At 43.4% G+C, this 16582-nt stretch overlaps 1 protein-coding gene across 2 annotated transcripts in view; it reads left to right on the top strand.

The window, feature by feature from the left end:
- Positions 1–1808: 1808 nt before the first annotated feature.
- Positions 1809–16582, top strand: part of CLCN5 (Cl-/H+ antiporter 5) — a 162757-nt gene continuing 147983 nt past the window's right edge. The window contains exons 1-3 of one of the 2 annotated variants that reach the window (XM_087859903.1): positions 1809–2003; positions 2624–2740; positions 4117–4274. In XM_087859903.1, the coding sequence (XP_087716029.1) occupies positions 4259–4274 (16 nt within the window). In that variant the 5' untranslated portion in view covers positions 1809–2003; positions 2624–2740; positions 4117–4258. Of the gene's footprint in view, positions 2004–2345; positions 2428–2623; positions 2741–4116; positions 4275–16582 lie in introns of those variants that run through there. The other variant, XM_087859904.1, reaches the window with a different exon arrangement.

Below are 16582 nucleotides of genomic sequence, written 5' to 3'. Positions count from 1 at the left end.
TATCTCCACTTGGATTTACCTTTATCAGAGGACTTAGCCTAACTTTTCTTGGATTCTTTCTAGTTTCTTGTGGCTAACTCCCACCCACCCAGCCATTAGACTGTGAGGGCCTGAAGGCAGAGACTAAATGCTACCGGGAGATAAAGTAAAAATCAGCTTGGGGGCGCCTGGGTGGCACAGCGGTTAAGCGTCTGCCTTCGGCTCAGGGCGTGATCCCGGCGTTCTGAGATCGAGCCCCACATCAGGCTCCTCCACTAGGAGCCTGCTTCTTCCTCTCCCACTCCCCCTGCTTGTGTTCCCTCTCTCGCTGGCTGTCTCTATCTCTGTCGAATAAAATAAAATATATATAAAAAAAAATCAGCTTGGACCGAGAAAGCAAAAATCTGGCCATTCATCATGCTGGAGTAACAGACACAGATAAAGCCAGCTACAAATTTCATAGGGAACAATATTTCTCCCAAAGACACACTGCAGCTGTAAAGTGATTACAACCCCCTTTGAGTGACCACCGCTTTTTTTTTATTCACTGAGAAACTTTGTTCTCTACAAACGCAGACTATCAGAGATTTTGCTGTTTGAAATCACACCAATGAGAATAAAACATCCCACATTTGTCTGGAGGACATAAGGTTCTTGGACACGAAGAGGCAGCCTTGATTTTCTATCCAGGTGCAGAGCTTTGGATAAGGGGTATCTGGACACAACATTCCACATCTATTTTTACTTTGTGGTTCCCAAGGAAACAGGTCTCTGGGTTCATTTCACAGTCCAGACCTGATGTTGACCCCTTCACACAGTCCTGCTTTGTGCTTCCCAAAAACAATCCTTCGTTTAAAATTTATCTAAACTCTACCGTTCCCTCAAATTCTGTAGTGACTCTTTTTCTTTGGTGAGGTGCCCCATGGTTTCTCTTGTGTGTGATCTTCTTCATTGCAATCGTCAAAAAGCTTGACTTTTAGATTACCTGGATTGATTATATGGATTCCGGTCTCAGTTCTGCTGATAACTAATTAGCAGGAATACCTTAGTAAGTCAACTCACACCACTGGTCCAATTTCTCTTCTGTAAAATGAGGGGACAGTTTCTTCCAGTTCCAGGTAGACCTCAGTTCTGCCACTTAACTGAGACCTGTGATTTTTGCTTTTTCTGAGCCGTTTAGTAATTATCAAAATGGAGATAATACTGAAAACTGCTGTGTAGATTATCCAGTCCTGCAATGAGGATCAAGTTGACTGTTAAAAGCATCACTATATTTGATCACCATTCCTACTCCAGTTATATGAGCTAGGACAAGTTACTTAATCTTTCTGTGCCTCTATTTTCTCATGAATAAAAGTGGAGAATAATAGTAAGTACCCCAGTGCGGTTATTGCGGGCACGAAATGAGATGAAAATGAGCTAAGGGCTTAGGGCAGTGCCTGGCACATAATTAGAGGCTCAAAATATGTGAGCTAATGTAATTAGTATTAGATTACTGCTGTGGGCCAGAAGCTCAGGATAAACAGTTTCATTCTAAGGACAAAACCCCAAAGAACCGTACCCCAGGCTGGAAACAGTGAAACCTAATGGAGCATTTCTTTTTCAAAAGCAATTGGCACGCCCAGCACTGGGTTAGGACCCGCCCAGTCCTCATTAAATATGGCAGCGAGCAGGGCCGAACGACTGCGGTTGCGCACGCGGAAACCCCTCCTTCGCCGCTTTCTCCGCCCGGTCGCCCCCCCTGCTCGCCTCATCCCCGCCCCGGCTGGGTGGAGGTGCCGGGAGAAGGCCGGCCAGGGCGCGCATGCGCAGACGTTGGCTGTGCCTGGCCGATACTTGCGAGGCGCCTGTCACATGAGCCGCGCGCCCGCTCCTCTCCCCCTCCTCCCGGCTGGGCTGTGAATGAAGCTCTGCCGGCTACGTGGGGCGCTAGCTCAGCTTGGTGTCCTGGACGCCAGAGCCGACTGAGCGCTCGGCCCGCCGGCGGCCGACAAGGGCTCCGCTGCCCCTGACCTCGGCGACAGGTAAAGACAGAGGGGCTGTCGCTTCCCTAACAGGTCTTTCGCGGGCCGCTGGCCCCCGGCCCACCCGCGGAGCACCCCTGGGGCGCAGCGACACAGGGGAAGCACTCCCCCGCTGGCTCGGCCCCCCGGAGATGGGGGTTCCCCTAGCCCGGCCGCCGCCGCCTGGCACTCGGAGGAGTTAGACCGGCTAGTTCTAGCCAGTGCAGGGCGGCATCTTCTCGGGAGCCCTGCCCTATTCTCCGCGCCAGGGTCCCTGCGCTGTCCCAGCGAAGTTTTCTCGCGGAGCGGCGCCAAGCCCGTCCCGCTTTTGAATGGGGGGAGGCTGGCTGCAAGGCGTCCCCTTTCCAGGACTGGGGCAGAGTGGTTTTGGCTGGTGAAGCTCTGTTGAGGCCCCGTTCTTCTTTCTCCTGCTCTGGACTCGCAGGTTTGTGTGGGTCTTAGCGAAGTGGACTCCAGACTCTCCGAAAAGTCGTTGCTGCGAGTTTTCCTTTTTTTCCCCCCACTTAACGCGGGTGGCTGGTTCTCTCCAGACTTTCTAGCCTTGCGCTTGAACGCCTTCACCCTGAAGGGGAAAGCTTTCCCTTCACATTGATGCACGTTTACCTTTCTTAACATTTCAGAGCAAATCAGTTTCCTGGAGTGCCAAGCGAAGTTGTCCGTGTGCCCGTGTAATAACGTCAGTGTAAGCTACCCTGAATAAGTGAGGGAAATCCAGAAGCGTGGAGCATAAAAAGCCGGTAAGAATCTGCTTTACGTCAACTTCATGCATTTATTAGCAACTACCCGGGTTTAACTTCAGATGTTAAATTTCGCCTGGTCCCACGAGGCGCGGACCACTACTTAACTGTACGCGAAATAAGGGCGGGGGGGGGGAAGGCAAACCAAAGCAAACTGTCCCAGGTTCCAGATAAGTCATCGGAGCACTTTTTCTTGGTGAATTCATCCTTGGACCTGTGAGTTCCTAAGTTTTCTTGGACTTCGCGAACTTTTCTTATCCAAAGCATTGTTTTTTCCCTATCGGTGCTTTTGGGACTAGTGTACACATTGACAGTCTTCTCCTGAAAAAAAAAAAAGTCATTAAGGAAGACCAAAATGATGACTCTCAAGTTCGTATTAGTGTTAAGTATGTGTGCGTTAGCGCTTTCACTTCGGCGGTGGAGGTGTTGCTGGTCTAAAACCTATGGAAATAGCAATGTACTTTCATGTTGACCAACTCAAAAAGGTGAGGGCGTTTTCTTAGACAAAGCAGATGCCTTGTATGCTAAATAAGGAAGACCAGTTTATTAATTAAGAACTTGTTTAAGTGGACAGCACAGTGTTTAATATATTATGCCTCTGAGTCAAACGTAGTGACATTTCTTTTTTTCCCCCCTCATTCCTGGCTTCTTTCCTATCCTTGCAAATTGTATTGTCCTAAGACTGAATTCGACACTTTAAATTTAGGAATTAGCTGAATTAATTTGGTTGTATTTAAATTACTATTCTATTTTTACATTTTTCTTTGTCTTTGGTTATTCTTTCCCTTGAATATGAAAGCAATATATGCTCCCTATAGGACATTGGCAAAGTGTGGGAAAGTATAATGAAGCAGAGAGGAAGAACCATGACCCAAAGGGCATTGTTCTTAACTTTTTTTTTATTATTATTATGCTTCGTTTCTTTTCCATTCCAACACGGGCTATTTTAAAACTTTAAGTATTACAAAATTTGCTCTCCTTTCTGCTAATTTTTAAATGTAAAGTTGGTGTTGGGGGGTAGGCGAGGGCATCGGATATTATGTTGCTCTTCATTCCCCAAACTGTGGAACTTGATAGGAAAAACATCTAATGATTATCTCATTCAACCACCTATCCTTTGAGATGCTGAAACCCATTTACTGAAAATCCAGTGATTCATGCAGAATTGGACAGCACTCAGTGGCAGTAGTAACTGACTCTAGATCTTTTCATTTTGTCTTTTTAAAGCAATACCAAGCTGGGAAAAACTTGACACTGTGCATGTCTGCATATCTTTGAAAGAGAGGTTCTAAGAGGGACAGGAGGTAACTTTTAAGGTTTTGAAATGTTTTTTTTTTTTTCATTTAGGTATTCATTTTTTCTGTTCACATTTTCAGGTTCAGGTCTTGAGCTACTTGCAGATAACAGGGCCACACAGCTGCTGTTCCATCTACATCCCATTTGAGCCTCCTTACAAAACTGGAGGAATTTGGGAAACTGAGTGTGTGACCCCCCAACGTGGGAGAGGACGGGATCAAGATGGCCATGTGGCAGGGTAAGAAATCAGTACTTCTTTCTCTAACTGGTTTTTCCTCCTTCTCTATCCTCCATCCCAACCCAACCCCCCAAGCCAGTGGCAGGCAGCCAGCGGTTTCTTTAATTTAACCCTTTGTCTTCACTAGGACAAAGGATATTAATTTAAAAGAAGTTGCTGCTAGCTAGAAGTTTAATGTATTTTAAAGTAGGGGTGGAGGGGTAGGGAGAGGGAAGTAGCCAGAAAATGTAATGCCAGAAGCATTTTCAAAGAACTCCCTTCGTTTGAACATGTGCTTGTGGGGTTTATATGTGAGGAAACAGAATTTTTTTTTCATATTTGTGTTTTTCATTTGTTTCTGGCAAATTCCTTTCATGAGTTTCTCAATGGTCAGGGAGACAGATGTCAGCACCTCCCTGGCTTCCTCTTCCCAATAAAGACTTTAAAGCATATTTACTGTTATAATGCTTATATTTGGTGATAGAAGGAAAATGCCGATTTTAATACTGTGAATTACCCAAGAGCAAAACTCAACGATATCTTGCCTGATGGATTTACATCTCCTGTGAACCTGGGAATTCCTACCGCATACGAAGTTATTTTTTATTTTTGGTGGGATTGAGGATTGTGCCTTTGGGAGAGTATCAGAATTTCTGGGGGTATGTGGGCTTTTCATGTTTCTCCAAAGGGAGTGTAGGTTTAAGAAATGATAGACAAACTCTGCCCAAAGTGGTCTATGACCCACAAAAGGTTAAGGACCACTTAGATGGAGTAGAATTTGCAAGAACTTGAATAGCTATAAGTATTCAACAGGTAGGTTTGTTGTTTGAGGTCTCTGTTAAAACTGTCTCCTGCTGGTTCTGGCTGCAAGTGTGAAGGCACACAAACATAATAAGTATTTTTGATGTACGAGGATCGTCAACTTGAAGACATTTATTGAAATGGGACTTGGACTGTATTGCTTGCTTTGACGCACACAGTGGACGCTGATCAGGAGCAGTTTGGAAATTCTTACTTAAATCCCGAGACATTCTTTTCAACAAACATGATACTGAGATGCGTAAGACACAGAGCCCTAGAGGGTTCCTTGTCTTATGGGAAAGACAGACATATAAACAAATATTTGTGTTAGGTTGAATTAAGTGTCAGAATAGAGAGAGGTGCAAAACGTGACGGAAGCCCAGAGAAAAGCATGCTGAATTTTGAATTTTGAGCTGGTCTGAAAAAATGAGTGGGAGTTTGCCAGATGGGCAAATGAGAGAATTGCATTCTGGGCAGACAGAGAAGCACTGTTTGGGTACTTCCAAGTTACTCCGTTTGCCTTGTGTGAGTTGTGTGGGCCACGACCTCGGACGAAGCAGGGGAAGGTAGTCGGAGGCCAGATAATAAAGAACCTTGTATGTTCTAGGAAGGATTTTACACTTTATCCGGGAGACAAAGATTCTAAACAGGGAAGTAACATAATCAGATTTTGTTTTAGAAAGATTACTTTGGCAGCAGTGTTGAGGTGGAGTTGGAGCTGGGGAGAAAGCAAGCCAAGAACCAGTTAGAAGGTTTCTGGTAGAGTAGTTGAGGGAGAGAGATGGGGGTCTGAGCAGAAGTGGGGGCAGCAGGGGCAGAGAGCCACGGGATGAATTCTGGAAATGTCCTGTGCCTGGATGTGGGAGGAACAGCCGAGGCTGACACCCAGTTTGGGTGTTTGGGGCTGGTGGTGCCAGTCACTGAGATGGGGGCCATGGGAGGAGGTCAGAAGGGCATGGGGATGGTGGGAAGTTAGTGTCCTGACTTTGGTTTGGCCTCTTTTGCTTGGGACACCTGTGGGCTGTCAGGTCCATGATTGAAAGATAGTGCTGGGAGTAGGGAACTGAAGTTGGTGCAGGTGGGGATCTAAAGTTTTGGTCCTAATGATGCAGAAAGAGCTTGTGTTTTTTCTGTTTAATGGGAAACATCATTAGTAGTTAATGATTTATTTATTTTCTAATAAAAACATTTTAATGGATGCCAGTTCTTAATAAAATGTCGTATTTTCTTAATAAATAATGTATTTTGCTATCTCAGGCCCTGAAACTGGATCTGCTTAAAATGACATTGGAGTAAAACCAAATTCCTAGCATTAGTGAAGAGGGGAGTATTCCATATGAGTAGTTGCAACTTATTCTTTGTTTTGTGCAACCTCTGAAGTGACAAGTATAGTATAATGATAGTTTGGCTGGCAATATGGTATAGTAGTTAAAAATACGGTTTTGGGTTCACCTCTGCTAGTTCTATCCCTTGGTAGCTGTGAGACCTTGGGCAAGTCCCTTAACTTCTCTGTGTCTCACTTTCCTCCTTTGTAAAATGAGAATAATAATAGAACTCACCTTACAGGGTCATTTCGAAGATTAATCTATGCAAAGCACTTAGGACCTCGTAAGTGCTGTGTAAGCGTGTGCCTTTATTCTTAGTAGTAAGACATTTAGAGTACTGCCCAGCATATAGTAAGTGCTCATTAAAATTTAGCAGTAGCTGCTGTTGTTACTATCATTACCACTGCTACTACTTAAATGACTACTACTATTGTTGCCACTATTATTTTGCTCTAGCCTGAGTTGGGCCTGGGGCCCTGGTCTGTGGAGGGAATTTCAGGTTGTCCTTGGAAGCCCTGCCCTGTGGTCATCTGTTTGGGTCTTTAGGTAGAGGGTGCAGTCTGGAGAGATGCTTAGAAAACATCTAGCCCAACCCCAGAGGTTAAGTGATATACCCATTCTTACACAGGTTGATAGCAGTGACAGGACTAAAACCCAGGTGTCCTGGTTCCGTATTTCAATTTTCTTTCCATGGGCTCATGGAAGAGGGAATGTGTGGGTCTATCATCAGCTCAAGGAAGCTCTGAGTCAGTTTGTGGAGCTAGTTGAGGAGCTCTAAGAGCCAGAGGAAGCTGAGTCTCCTTAGCCTCTCAGGTCAGTGTTGTCTAGCTCCTCCAGGGAGAATTTTATCAGAATTCCCGTACCTCTTAAACATGGCTGACATGATTGACTTCATTCGGTGAAGCCCTCTAACACATTTCCTGGCTCCTTCCTCAACAGAGTCTACTGCGCATAATTTAATATTTTTGGTAACTCAGGGTCATCACCAATACCATCAGTTTTTTTGGTCTAACAGTCAAGAAATTACTGCCGAGAGGACTAGCCAGTTTGGGGTGGGATGAGGTCGGAGGCATGTGGTCAGGTGTTATTTATTTATTCACTTATCGTTGATTAGGCACCAGTTGTGCACCAGGCACTGTGCTGAGCCCTAGAGGTGCAATGGTTAGTAAATGGGTATGGTCCCTGCTCTCATGGAGCTTGCCAACTCGGATAAAGGTAGTGTTTCAGATTCACGAAATGATTGATTTAACAAATGAGCCGAAGTAATTTGGAAAAAATGACGCCAATATAAATTTAGAAGATGAAAATAGTGTGTCTTTTAGGAGGGGGTGCCTCAGATTGTCCACAGTACTTTTTTTTTAAAAGATTTTATTTATTTATTTGACAGAGAGAGACAGCCAGCGAGAGAGGGAACACAGCAGGGGGAGTGGGAGAGGAAGAAGCAGGCTCCCAGCAGAAGAGCCTGACGTGGGGCTCGATCCCAGAATGCTGGGATCACGCCCTGAGCCGAAGGCAGACGCTTAATGACTGCGCCACCCAGGCGCCCCCACAGTACTTTTAAAAAGGTGCCTGCTCAGGTCTCAGGCCCCCAAATTGTGATTCAGTCTTAGGACCTGAGCATTTAAAAAAAAAAAAACTCTGTAAACAATTCTGATGTGTAATTCTGTTTGGGAACGGTTACATTAAAGAATTAAAACTTTTTTAAAAAGAGAGATGATAACAGAACTCAAAAATATAGGAGAATATATAATCATGGGGTAGGGAAGGTATTTGTATGCATAATATCAAAGGTAAAATAATGAATAAAATATTAATATAATCAACTATATGAAAATTTAAAAATTCTTCCAAAAACCATACAGTTAATGAGAAAACTGGAAGCAATTGCAAAAGACTCATTATTCTTAATACATAAAGACATACAGAGCAATAAGAAAAATGTGTTTGACTAGCGAAGGATGGGAATAGGAAAATACATAGAAGAAGAAGTCTAAATGGCCCATAAATGTGAAAAAATGTTCTCAATGGTAGTCAGAGAAAGGAGATTTAAGATGGCATACCATTTTTCTCCAATATAATTTACAAAGATTAAAAAGGAATGACAAAACTCAGTGTTGGCAGGGGCAAGAGGAAGCAGGCATTCTTACACACTTGTGGTGAGAATGTCACTTTGGTGGTGTTTATCAAAAGCTTTAAAAACCATATTTCCCTTTTGACCCAGCATTCTTTTTTTGGAATTTATCCCAAGGAAGTAATTAAGGATGTGCACAAATGTATGTCAATAAGGATATTCATTACAGCATTTTCTAGAGTGGGAAAAATTGGTAACACTTGCATTCTCAAGTAGCCATACAGTGGACTACTATAATTACTAAAAAGGATAATGTTGAGTTCTACTTATTAACAAAGAACATAGGTCCATAATATGGTGCTATGTGAGTGGTGATGGGGGAAGCAGATCCCAAAACTATTGATAATAATAGTTAAAAGTCTGGGCTCTGGCATTGAAAGGCACAGCATAGGGAATATAGTCAATGGTATTTTAATATACCATTGCATGGTGACAGTTGCATGGTGACAGATGAGAGCTACACTTGTGGTGAGTACAGCATAAGGGATAAACTTGTGGGCTCACTGTACTGTACACCTGAAACTAATGTAACATTGTGTGTCAACCATACTAAAAAAAAAAAAAAAAGGACACCTGGGTGGCTCAGTTAGTTGGGCATCTACCTTTGGCTCAGGTCATGATCCCAGGATCCTGGGATCGAGTCTGGCATTGGGCTCCTTGCTCAGTGGGGAGCCTGCTTCTGCCTCTGCCCCTCCCCCTGCTTGTGCGTTCTTTCTCTCTCTCTTTCTCTCTGACAAATCAATCAATCAATCAATCAATCTTAAAAAAAAAAAAGTCTGGGCTCTGGGCTTAGGGTTGGATTGAAATCCCAGCTTTATCAGCTGGGTGATGTTGGGAAGTTTCTTACCTGAGTGTTCCTCAGCTTCCACGTTTGTAAGGGAGGGACCAAATAGCAGCGAACCAGTAAGTTCCCAACTGGTACACCTATTAGGATCACCTAGAATCTCTTAAGCCCTCCCAAGCCCAGGCCTCACCCAGATGATTAAAAGCCGCAATCTTTGGGGACTGGATGCAGCCTTCAGGAGTTTTGAAGCTCCCTGGGTGACTTCAGTGTGTAGACAAGTTTGGGAATGGTGGAGCTAACACATAGGGTGGGTAGGAATACGAGGAAATCACAGTGTCTGGCATGTGGTAAGTAGTCAATACATGGTAACTATTATTAGTAACTTATTTTTAAATTAATAATATGACCCCATTTTAATTTACGTGTTTGTGTCCATATGTGTTTAATGTAAAGGAAAATTTGAGGGCATGTCCACAAAAGTATTAAAAAAAAGAAATTACAGTTGACTTTGTTTTTGTTTATTTGTATCTTCCAACTTTTCTGTAAATAATATGGATTCCTTGCTAATTTTTTTAAAAAGATTTATTTATTTATTTATTTATTTATTTATTTATTTGACAGAGATAGAGACAGCCAGCGAGAGAGGGAACACAAGCAGGGGGAGTGGGAGAGGAAGAAGCAGGCTCCTAGTGGAGGAGCCTGATGTGGGGCTCGATCCCAGGACTCCGGGGTCACACCCTGAGCCGAAGGCAGACGCTTAACCGCTGTGCCACCCAGGCACCCCTCCTTGCTAATTTTTTAAAAAGCCTAACTTCTGAAGGAAATCACCGATATACATGCACAGCTTTACATACTATTGTATTTATAACAGTGAACAACTGAAGACATAATTTCCATAGTAGGGGAATGTGAGTAAATTATGGCAGGTCCACATAGTAAAATATTTGGCCATTAAATATCAAGACTCATGCTGAGAAAAATCTTCATAATACAGTGGAAAAATATGGGACTATGTTATTTCTGTCTTTTTAATTTGTTTATATATGTTTTTATTATGTTATGTTAGTCACCATACAGTACTTCATTAGTTTTTGATGTGGTGTTCCATGATTCATTATTTGCGTGTAACACCCAGGTCTCATTGCAGTACGTATGTGTGGGGATATGTGTGTCTCTGTGTGTTTACATGTTACATATGCGCCTGTGAATGTGATGATAAATGCGGAATAGAAGGAAAGGAACCAAAATTGTTAAAGTGGCTATATCCAGGTAGTAGGAAGCACTTATTTTTTTCCCTTTTTCATTCTTCTGTTTTCCAGATTTTATACAATGAGTATGTATTACTTTTATAATAAAAAATTAAGTTATTTGAAAATGCAATGTATAATAATAGCACTACCACCAAGGAGTGAATTGTGTGGGCTTCTGGACAATTGCTTCAGTCACTCTGTGCACCCTCCCATAAAAAAAAGAGCCCAAGACCCCAAGAGCAGTTTTTTTGCTACTAACACTTCCTCAAGTACTCTTGTGATTTTTGGCCGTCTCTCCTGTTAACTCCAGAAACTCTTTTGGGAGTGAGAGTGGGGACAGGCAGGGAGATTGTGAAAAAATTGGGAAATTACACTTCATCTAATGTGGGGGTTACATAATAAGGTGAGGTGGCAAAATATGTCAGGATAAGCGTGCACATGAGGCAGAGGAAAGCTGTAATAAAACAGATAGTTGCAATGAGAAACTCCGAGCTGAAGGAAGTACGTTTCGAACTCACCGATTTTTTTTTTCTTAGCACATCACTGTGTATTTGTAAACACTCTGGTGATTTAGCTAACACATGCGGGCCGGGGGAGCATCACAAAGCAGCTAGTGGATTGCTGACAGAGCTTCAGTGTGACATCTGGATCGCCGTGTGGCTTGAGAGTTGGACCACCATCATCTAGGAGGAGCCGTGCGCTCCTGCCTGTTCACCAAAACATTAGTATCTGCATGACTCTCAAACAGAAGTCACGTTGTTAGAGCAGGAGGAGTAAGGACGCAGAACATCCCGCCCCTCCCCTTTTTCTCTTTATCTGGCAGAGGGTCTCACCTACGGCAGGTCCAAGAAAAGCGTACTTCAGTCTCTCTTCACTCTCGCCCCCTACAACTCCTCAGTGGGGCCGAAGAGGTGGGGGGATGGGAGGGGGTAAACAAAAATAATCTTTCAGAAAATGTTTCTCTAAGAGCCAGCCATTCCTTCTCAAGCATACGGCTGTGGAAGGAGCATGGGCCTTGGAATCGGATACATCTGAATCCGAACTCAGTGCCGCCAGGTGGTAGCCGAAGTTAGCTAAACTTGGTTGTTTCATTACGGGTCAAGTGCAGCCTCTGGGGACAGACTCCCTGGGTTTGTATATTGGCTGTCGCTGCTAGCTGTGGGCAAGTTATTTTATCTCTTCATGCCTCACCTTCCTCATCTGTAAAATGGGTTAATAATAATCATACCTCGTCATTGGAGGATTGGGAGGATGAAGTGAGTTAATACATCTAGAGCCTTGGCACACTGCCTGCCACTTGTGAAGCACTCACGAATGTTGACTTTTACTATTAAAATATGCAAAAGGATATGACAATATTTGCCTCACGTGGTCATGGATGAGAATGAGAATCACCAAAACACTCACCTGGTGTAGCCGTTCTGATTGTACTCTAATTGTGGCAGAAAAAAAGATCCATATACTCTGAAAGGAATGTTTTTAAACTGGAAAGGATCTTTCAAGGTGATCGGTTTCCAACATCTCATCTTACACGGGAGGAAACTGAGGCCTAGGGCAACTCATTCTGGGTCACAGAGCTGTCACATGTCGAGCCAGGACGAGGCCCCGGGCTCCTGATCGTCAGTGCTGTCTTGCATGCTTACTCTGCTAGTCTGTCTGTCTGTCTAGCCCTGCTGCAATTACACTGCCTCCCCTAGGCCTGGCTCTTTTATAATTTTCTGCTAGATGTTAGTCTTCGCCTCCTATGCATTATGGCGACTTTGAAAAGTTTAGCGTGTTTTTTTTTTCCTCCCCAAAGAGTTGTTGTTTTTTTTTTTCACTGAGGCTTCCAGGGTATGTTTTTTTCTTCCAGTCACTCTGTTGACATTTTTGAAATAAACTATAGGTTATGTTTTAACCAGAATTATGATTCAAAGCTTCCTGTTTCATGTAATGCTGTTCTGTGTGTGGCAGGATGGGGGGAGGGGGGACTAGAAAGTTTCACCCTGGGTGGCAGCAAATACCAGATTCTCCTTTTTTCCTGCCTTCTGTATTTATCGACCCATGACCAGACCAGAGAAGCTGTTGGGGAGTTACTAGGATGAGGTAACCCCCTTAGTAATGGCATATTTTGATGCTTTTCAACCCAGTACCATTCAGGTATTAGGGAGCATTTTGTTATATTTATTTAGGATTTCTGCCCTGACGACTTCCATGAAGAGCAACCCAGAAATTACAACATAGAGCCGTTAGAAATAAATCAAGGAAAGGGACTCTCCAGTGGAAATGAAATAGATATTACCAAGCATGTGAGATACTCAGGACACTGAATCTTTTTCTTTTTCTTCCCTGCCTTTGGCTCTCACACAAAAAGAGAAGCACACTAAATTACATTATTATTATTGTTATTATTTTAAGTTTTTATTTTAATCCTAGTTAGTTAATATATAGTGTTATATTAGTAGTTTTAGGTGTACAATACAGTGATTCGATACTTCCATACCTTAAATTACATCATTGACATCTTCTGGCCCCCAAAAAGTACTCAGATGTTGAGAACCCTCCTGGCCCTGTGTTAAGCCTTCTGGTCCTTCCACCACCCTCCCTTGCCCTGGCCTGGCCTGTGGCTACCTTTGACTCAGCACTGAATTTTCCCAGGTTGAAATCATAGCTTTTCCTATTTAGCTTGAGAGTGGTGAGAGGCAGGTGGGCAGAGGAATCACCACCATCCAGATTTTCAACTCCGCCAAGGCCTTCTCTTCCTCGGGTTCTGTACCCTGGTAATAAGTAATAACAATAGAGCCTCATTCTCTCCATTGAATGATTGTACCACCGTCCACTCAGCTATCAAAGCCCGAAGTCTGAGAGGCATGGCCCCTGCTCTTCTCTGCCTGCAGTCGCCTCCTGATGGCCTTCATCATTTCAGTAGGGTTGCATTCTGGGCAAATGTCTACTTTCAGCCATCAGTTCAGGGTCGTCTCTTCTCCGTAGTCTTTCCCTAAGCCTTGCCCATCCTCTGGTAAAATGAGCCTTTCCCTTCTTTGTGTGTTTCCCCGCTATATCATCTACCCCTTGAGGGCATTGGCTGTATTTGTTCGGTACTTTTGTTTTCAGGTCTGCTGTGTGCTGGGCCCTGCATTGGGCAGGTGCTGGGGTTATAGCGGTGAATGCAAAAGTCCTGATTCTTGCCCTCCCTGAGCCTTGCCGTCATGTGGGGGAGTTGCAATGCAAACAGGTACACGGGTATTTCATTATGAAGTATTATGAGTACTGAGAAATAAAGTCCTCTAAAAAGAATAATAAAGGAGACATAACTTTTTGGAAGGATGGGTCTGGGATGAAGCGACAGGTTCAGCTGAGACCAAAAGATGAGTGGGAGTGGTCTAGGCAAAGAGTTGGGGGAAGGGTGTCCCAGGCAGAGGAGATGAAGCAGAAGTCCCCGAGGCGGCAAGAACCTGGATTCTTACCCAGTGTGGTCCACTGTGGCTGGATGATGGTGAACGAGATATCAGGGGCACGGGATGAAACTGGAGGCGTGGGCAAGGCTCTGGTCGCACAGGGTTTGTAGGCCATGTTACTAAGTGTCCTAAATACAATAGGAAGGCTTTGGGGAAAGATTGGATGGGGCAGGGCAACAGTGAATGTGGGGAGGGTCTCCTTCATCTTCATATACCGACTACCTAGCAGAGAGTACCCAGCAGATACTATGTGTTCATAGAATCTTTGTGAGTAATAATGAGTAATAATTACCTTCCCTTCCTACCAGGGTTGCCATGAAGGTTAAATGAGGTAAGATATGCTAAGGTGTTTTGCAAAATAGAAAATGTTAAACAGGTGTTCTTCTAGATGTGATTCACTAGATTCTGTGCGGTGATGCTTATCGATGTTCACCATCATGGGAAAAAACCCAATTCTCTGTTAACCTAGCAATCTCTCAATCAGATTATCCCATACCACGAATATGCTGATATACTGAATTTTATATATTCCAAGTGTGCCTTCGTTGCCAGTGACCTTAATTATGGGCGAGTGGAAACCACCTTTTTTTTTTTTTAAAGATTTTATTTATTTATTTGACAGAGATAGCGACAGCCAGCGAGAGAGGGAACACAAGCAGGGGGAGTGGGAGAGGAAGAAGCAGGCTCATAGCGGAGGAGCCTGATGTGGGGCTTAATCCCGTAACGCCGGGATCACGCCCTGAGCTGAAGGCAGACGCTTAACCGCTGTGCCACCCAGTCGCCCCGAGTGGAAACCACCTTATATCACACCATTATGTAGCACTTCTGATGTTAGTGATTGTTGTGAGTGACGTTGCCAGGAGCAGTATGGGTTTCTCTTCTATGCTGAATTCACTCAATAAATCTCCAAACCTAAGGAATTCATTATTTAGGACCTGGATTAATTCTGAGGAATAGCACCCTCTGAACTTGGCATTTGGATGAGGGCAGAGGTAATCACAGTGAGGTGCAGCTGCCACCCACTGTGGCATTTGGTTTCCTCGAGTGTGTTAAAATAAAAGATGTAACAAAATCATCAGTGCTTTGCTATTTTTGTGTTAAATATCTCGTTCTCTATTTGTGCTACAGAAACTTCAGACCAGGTGATTGATTTCAAAGCCCCATTTTGTGCAGTCAGTGGGAGTATAAACTGTTAGGGCCCATTTGGAGGGCAGTTTGGAAGTCCTTATCAAAATGTAGGATGTGTGTATCTTTTGTCTCAGTGAATCTAGTCTAAAAAGGAACTGCACAAAAGTCACTTTTCATGAGGATGTTAGTTGTCTCATTGTTGCTACTCTTTCACTGTTGACAATCTTGACGTCCATCATGAGAGACTGGTTATGTTAATCATGGCGTAGGTACACACTCAATGGAATGCTGTGCATTTCATTAAGAAGAATGAGGTATACCTGTATGTAATGATAGGGAACGGTGTCCAAGATACATTTTAAGTGGAAAAACAGGTGCAGAATGTTATTGTATGATCCCATCTTTACAACGTAAAGAAGGGAGGAGCTAAAGAATAGATACGAGTTTGTGTATATGTATACTTACATATACACAGACATTTTCTGGAATGATACGTGAGAAACAGTTATCAGTTGCTACCTTGGGGATTAGGGGTTGGGAGGGCGAGGGGGTTTTCATTTTCACTTGATGATACCTTTCAATACTGCTTGCCTCGTTTACAACAAGCCATAGTGCCTTTAAATAATAAAATTTAAATAACACCCGTACCTCACTTGATTCTTTTCTTGATGCTATTATACTAAGAAACAAAAAGGTATAATAATTGTTGAGTGAGAGGTCAGGTCTAAAGCACAGGAGGCCGAGTCTGCGCAAATCAAGGGCCTCTGTAAGCTGCCAGGGAATCATCATGGCTGGGGGGCTTAGGGTAGCTGTGGTTTTGTTAAAAGTTAATGTTAGGAAAGTAAGTGAGAGAAAATTAGGTAAAAAAAATCATGATTTTATTAGGTTTTTCTTTTTTTTTGATGAAGCAATTTTAATTATGTCATTAGTTTTGATATGTGGGTATTTTAATATCTAAGTTGCATGGTAATTGTATTTTAGGCCACAATTAAACAATTAAGTGTCTTCGTGTCTGGATAAATAGTTGTTGTTCTTGTTTGACTTGTTTAAATATTATAAGTGAATGCTAGGCTATAATTTCTTGAGCTTTTTGCCTAAGGTCCTGACGAGGAATGCAGGTATAGTCTTATGTTTGAAATGAAGAAGATATAAGTTGCCTTCTATTTACATAATAAAGTTTTGATTACATCCTCAAAGGCTTTAAGCTCGTTTTAGCTCACTTCCCCTGCAAGAAAACCACTTTGGCCTGAGATACGAGTAGTAAGAGGAATGTTCAAATGAATGTCCTTTTGGGGGCGCCTGGGTGGCTCAGTCTTTAAGTGTCTGCCTTCGGCTCAGGGCGTGATCCTGGTGTTCTGGTATCGAGCCCCACATCAGGCTCCTCCACTGGAAGTCTGCTTCTTCCTCTCCCACTCCCCCTGCTGTGTTCCCTCTCTCGCTGGCTGTCTCTCTCTCTCTCTGTCAAATAAATAA

Source organism: Ursus americanus, chromosome X (assembly GCF_024610735.1).
Source record: "Ursus americanus isolate L20-20 chromosome X, mUrsAme1.1.p, whole genome shotgun sequence".
Lineage (NCBI taxonomy): Eukaryota > Metazoa > Chordata > Mammalia > Carnivora > Ursidae > Ursus > Ursus americanus.
The sequence above is the reverse complement of the archived record's forward strand: the minus strand, read 5'-3'. Positions and strand labels throughout refer to the sequence as shown.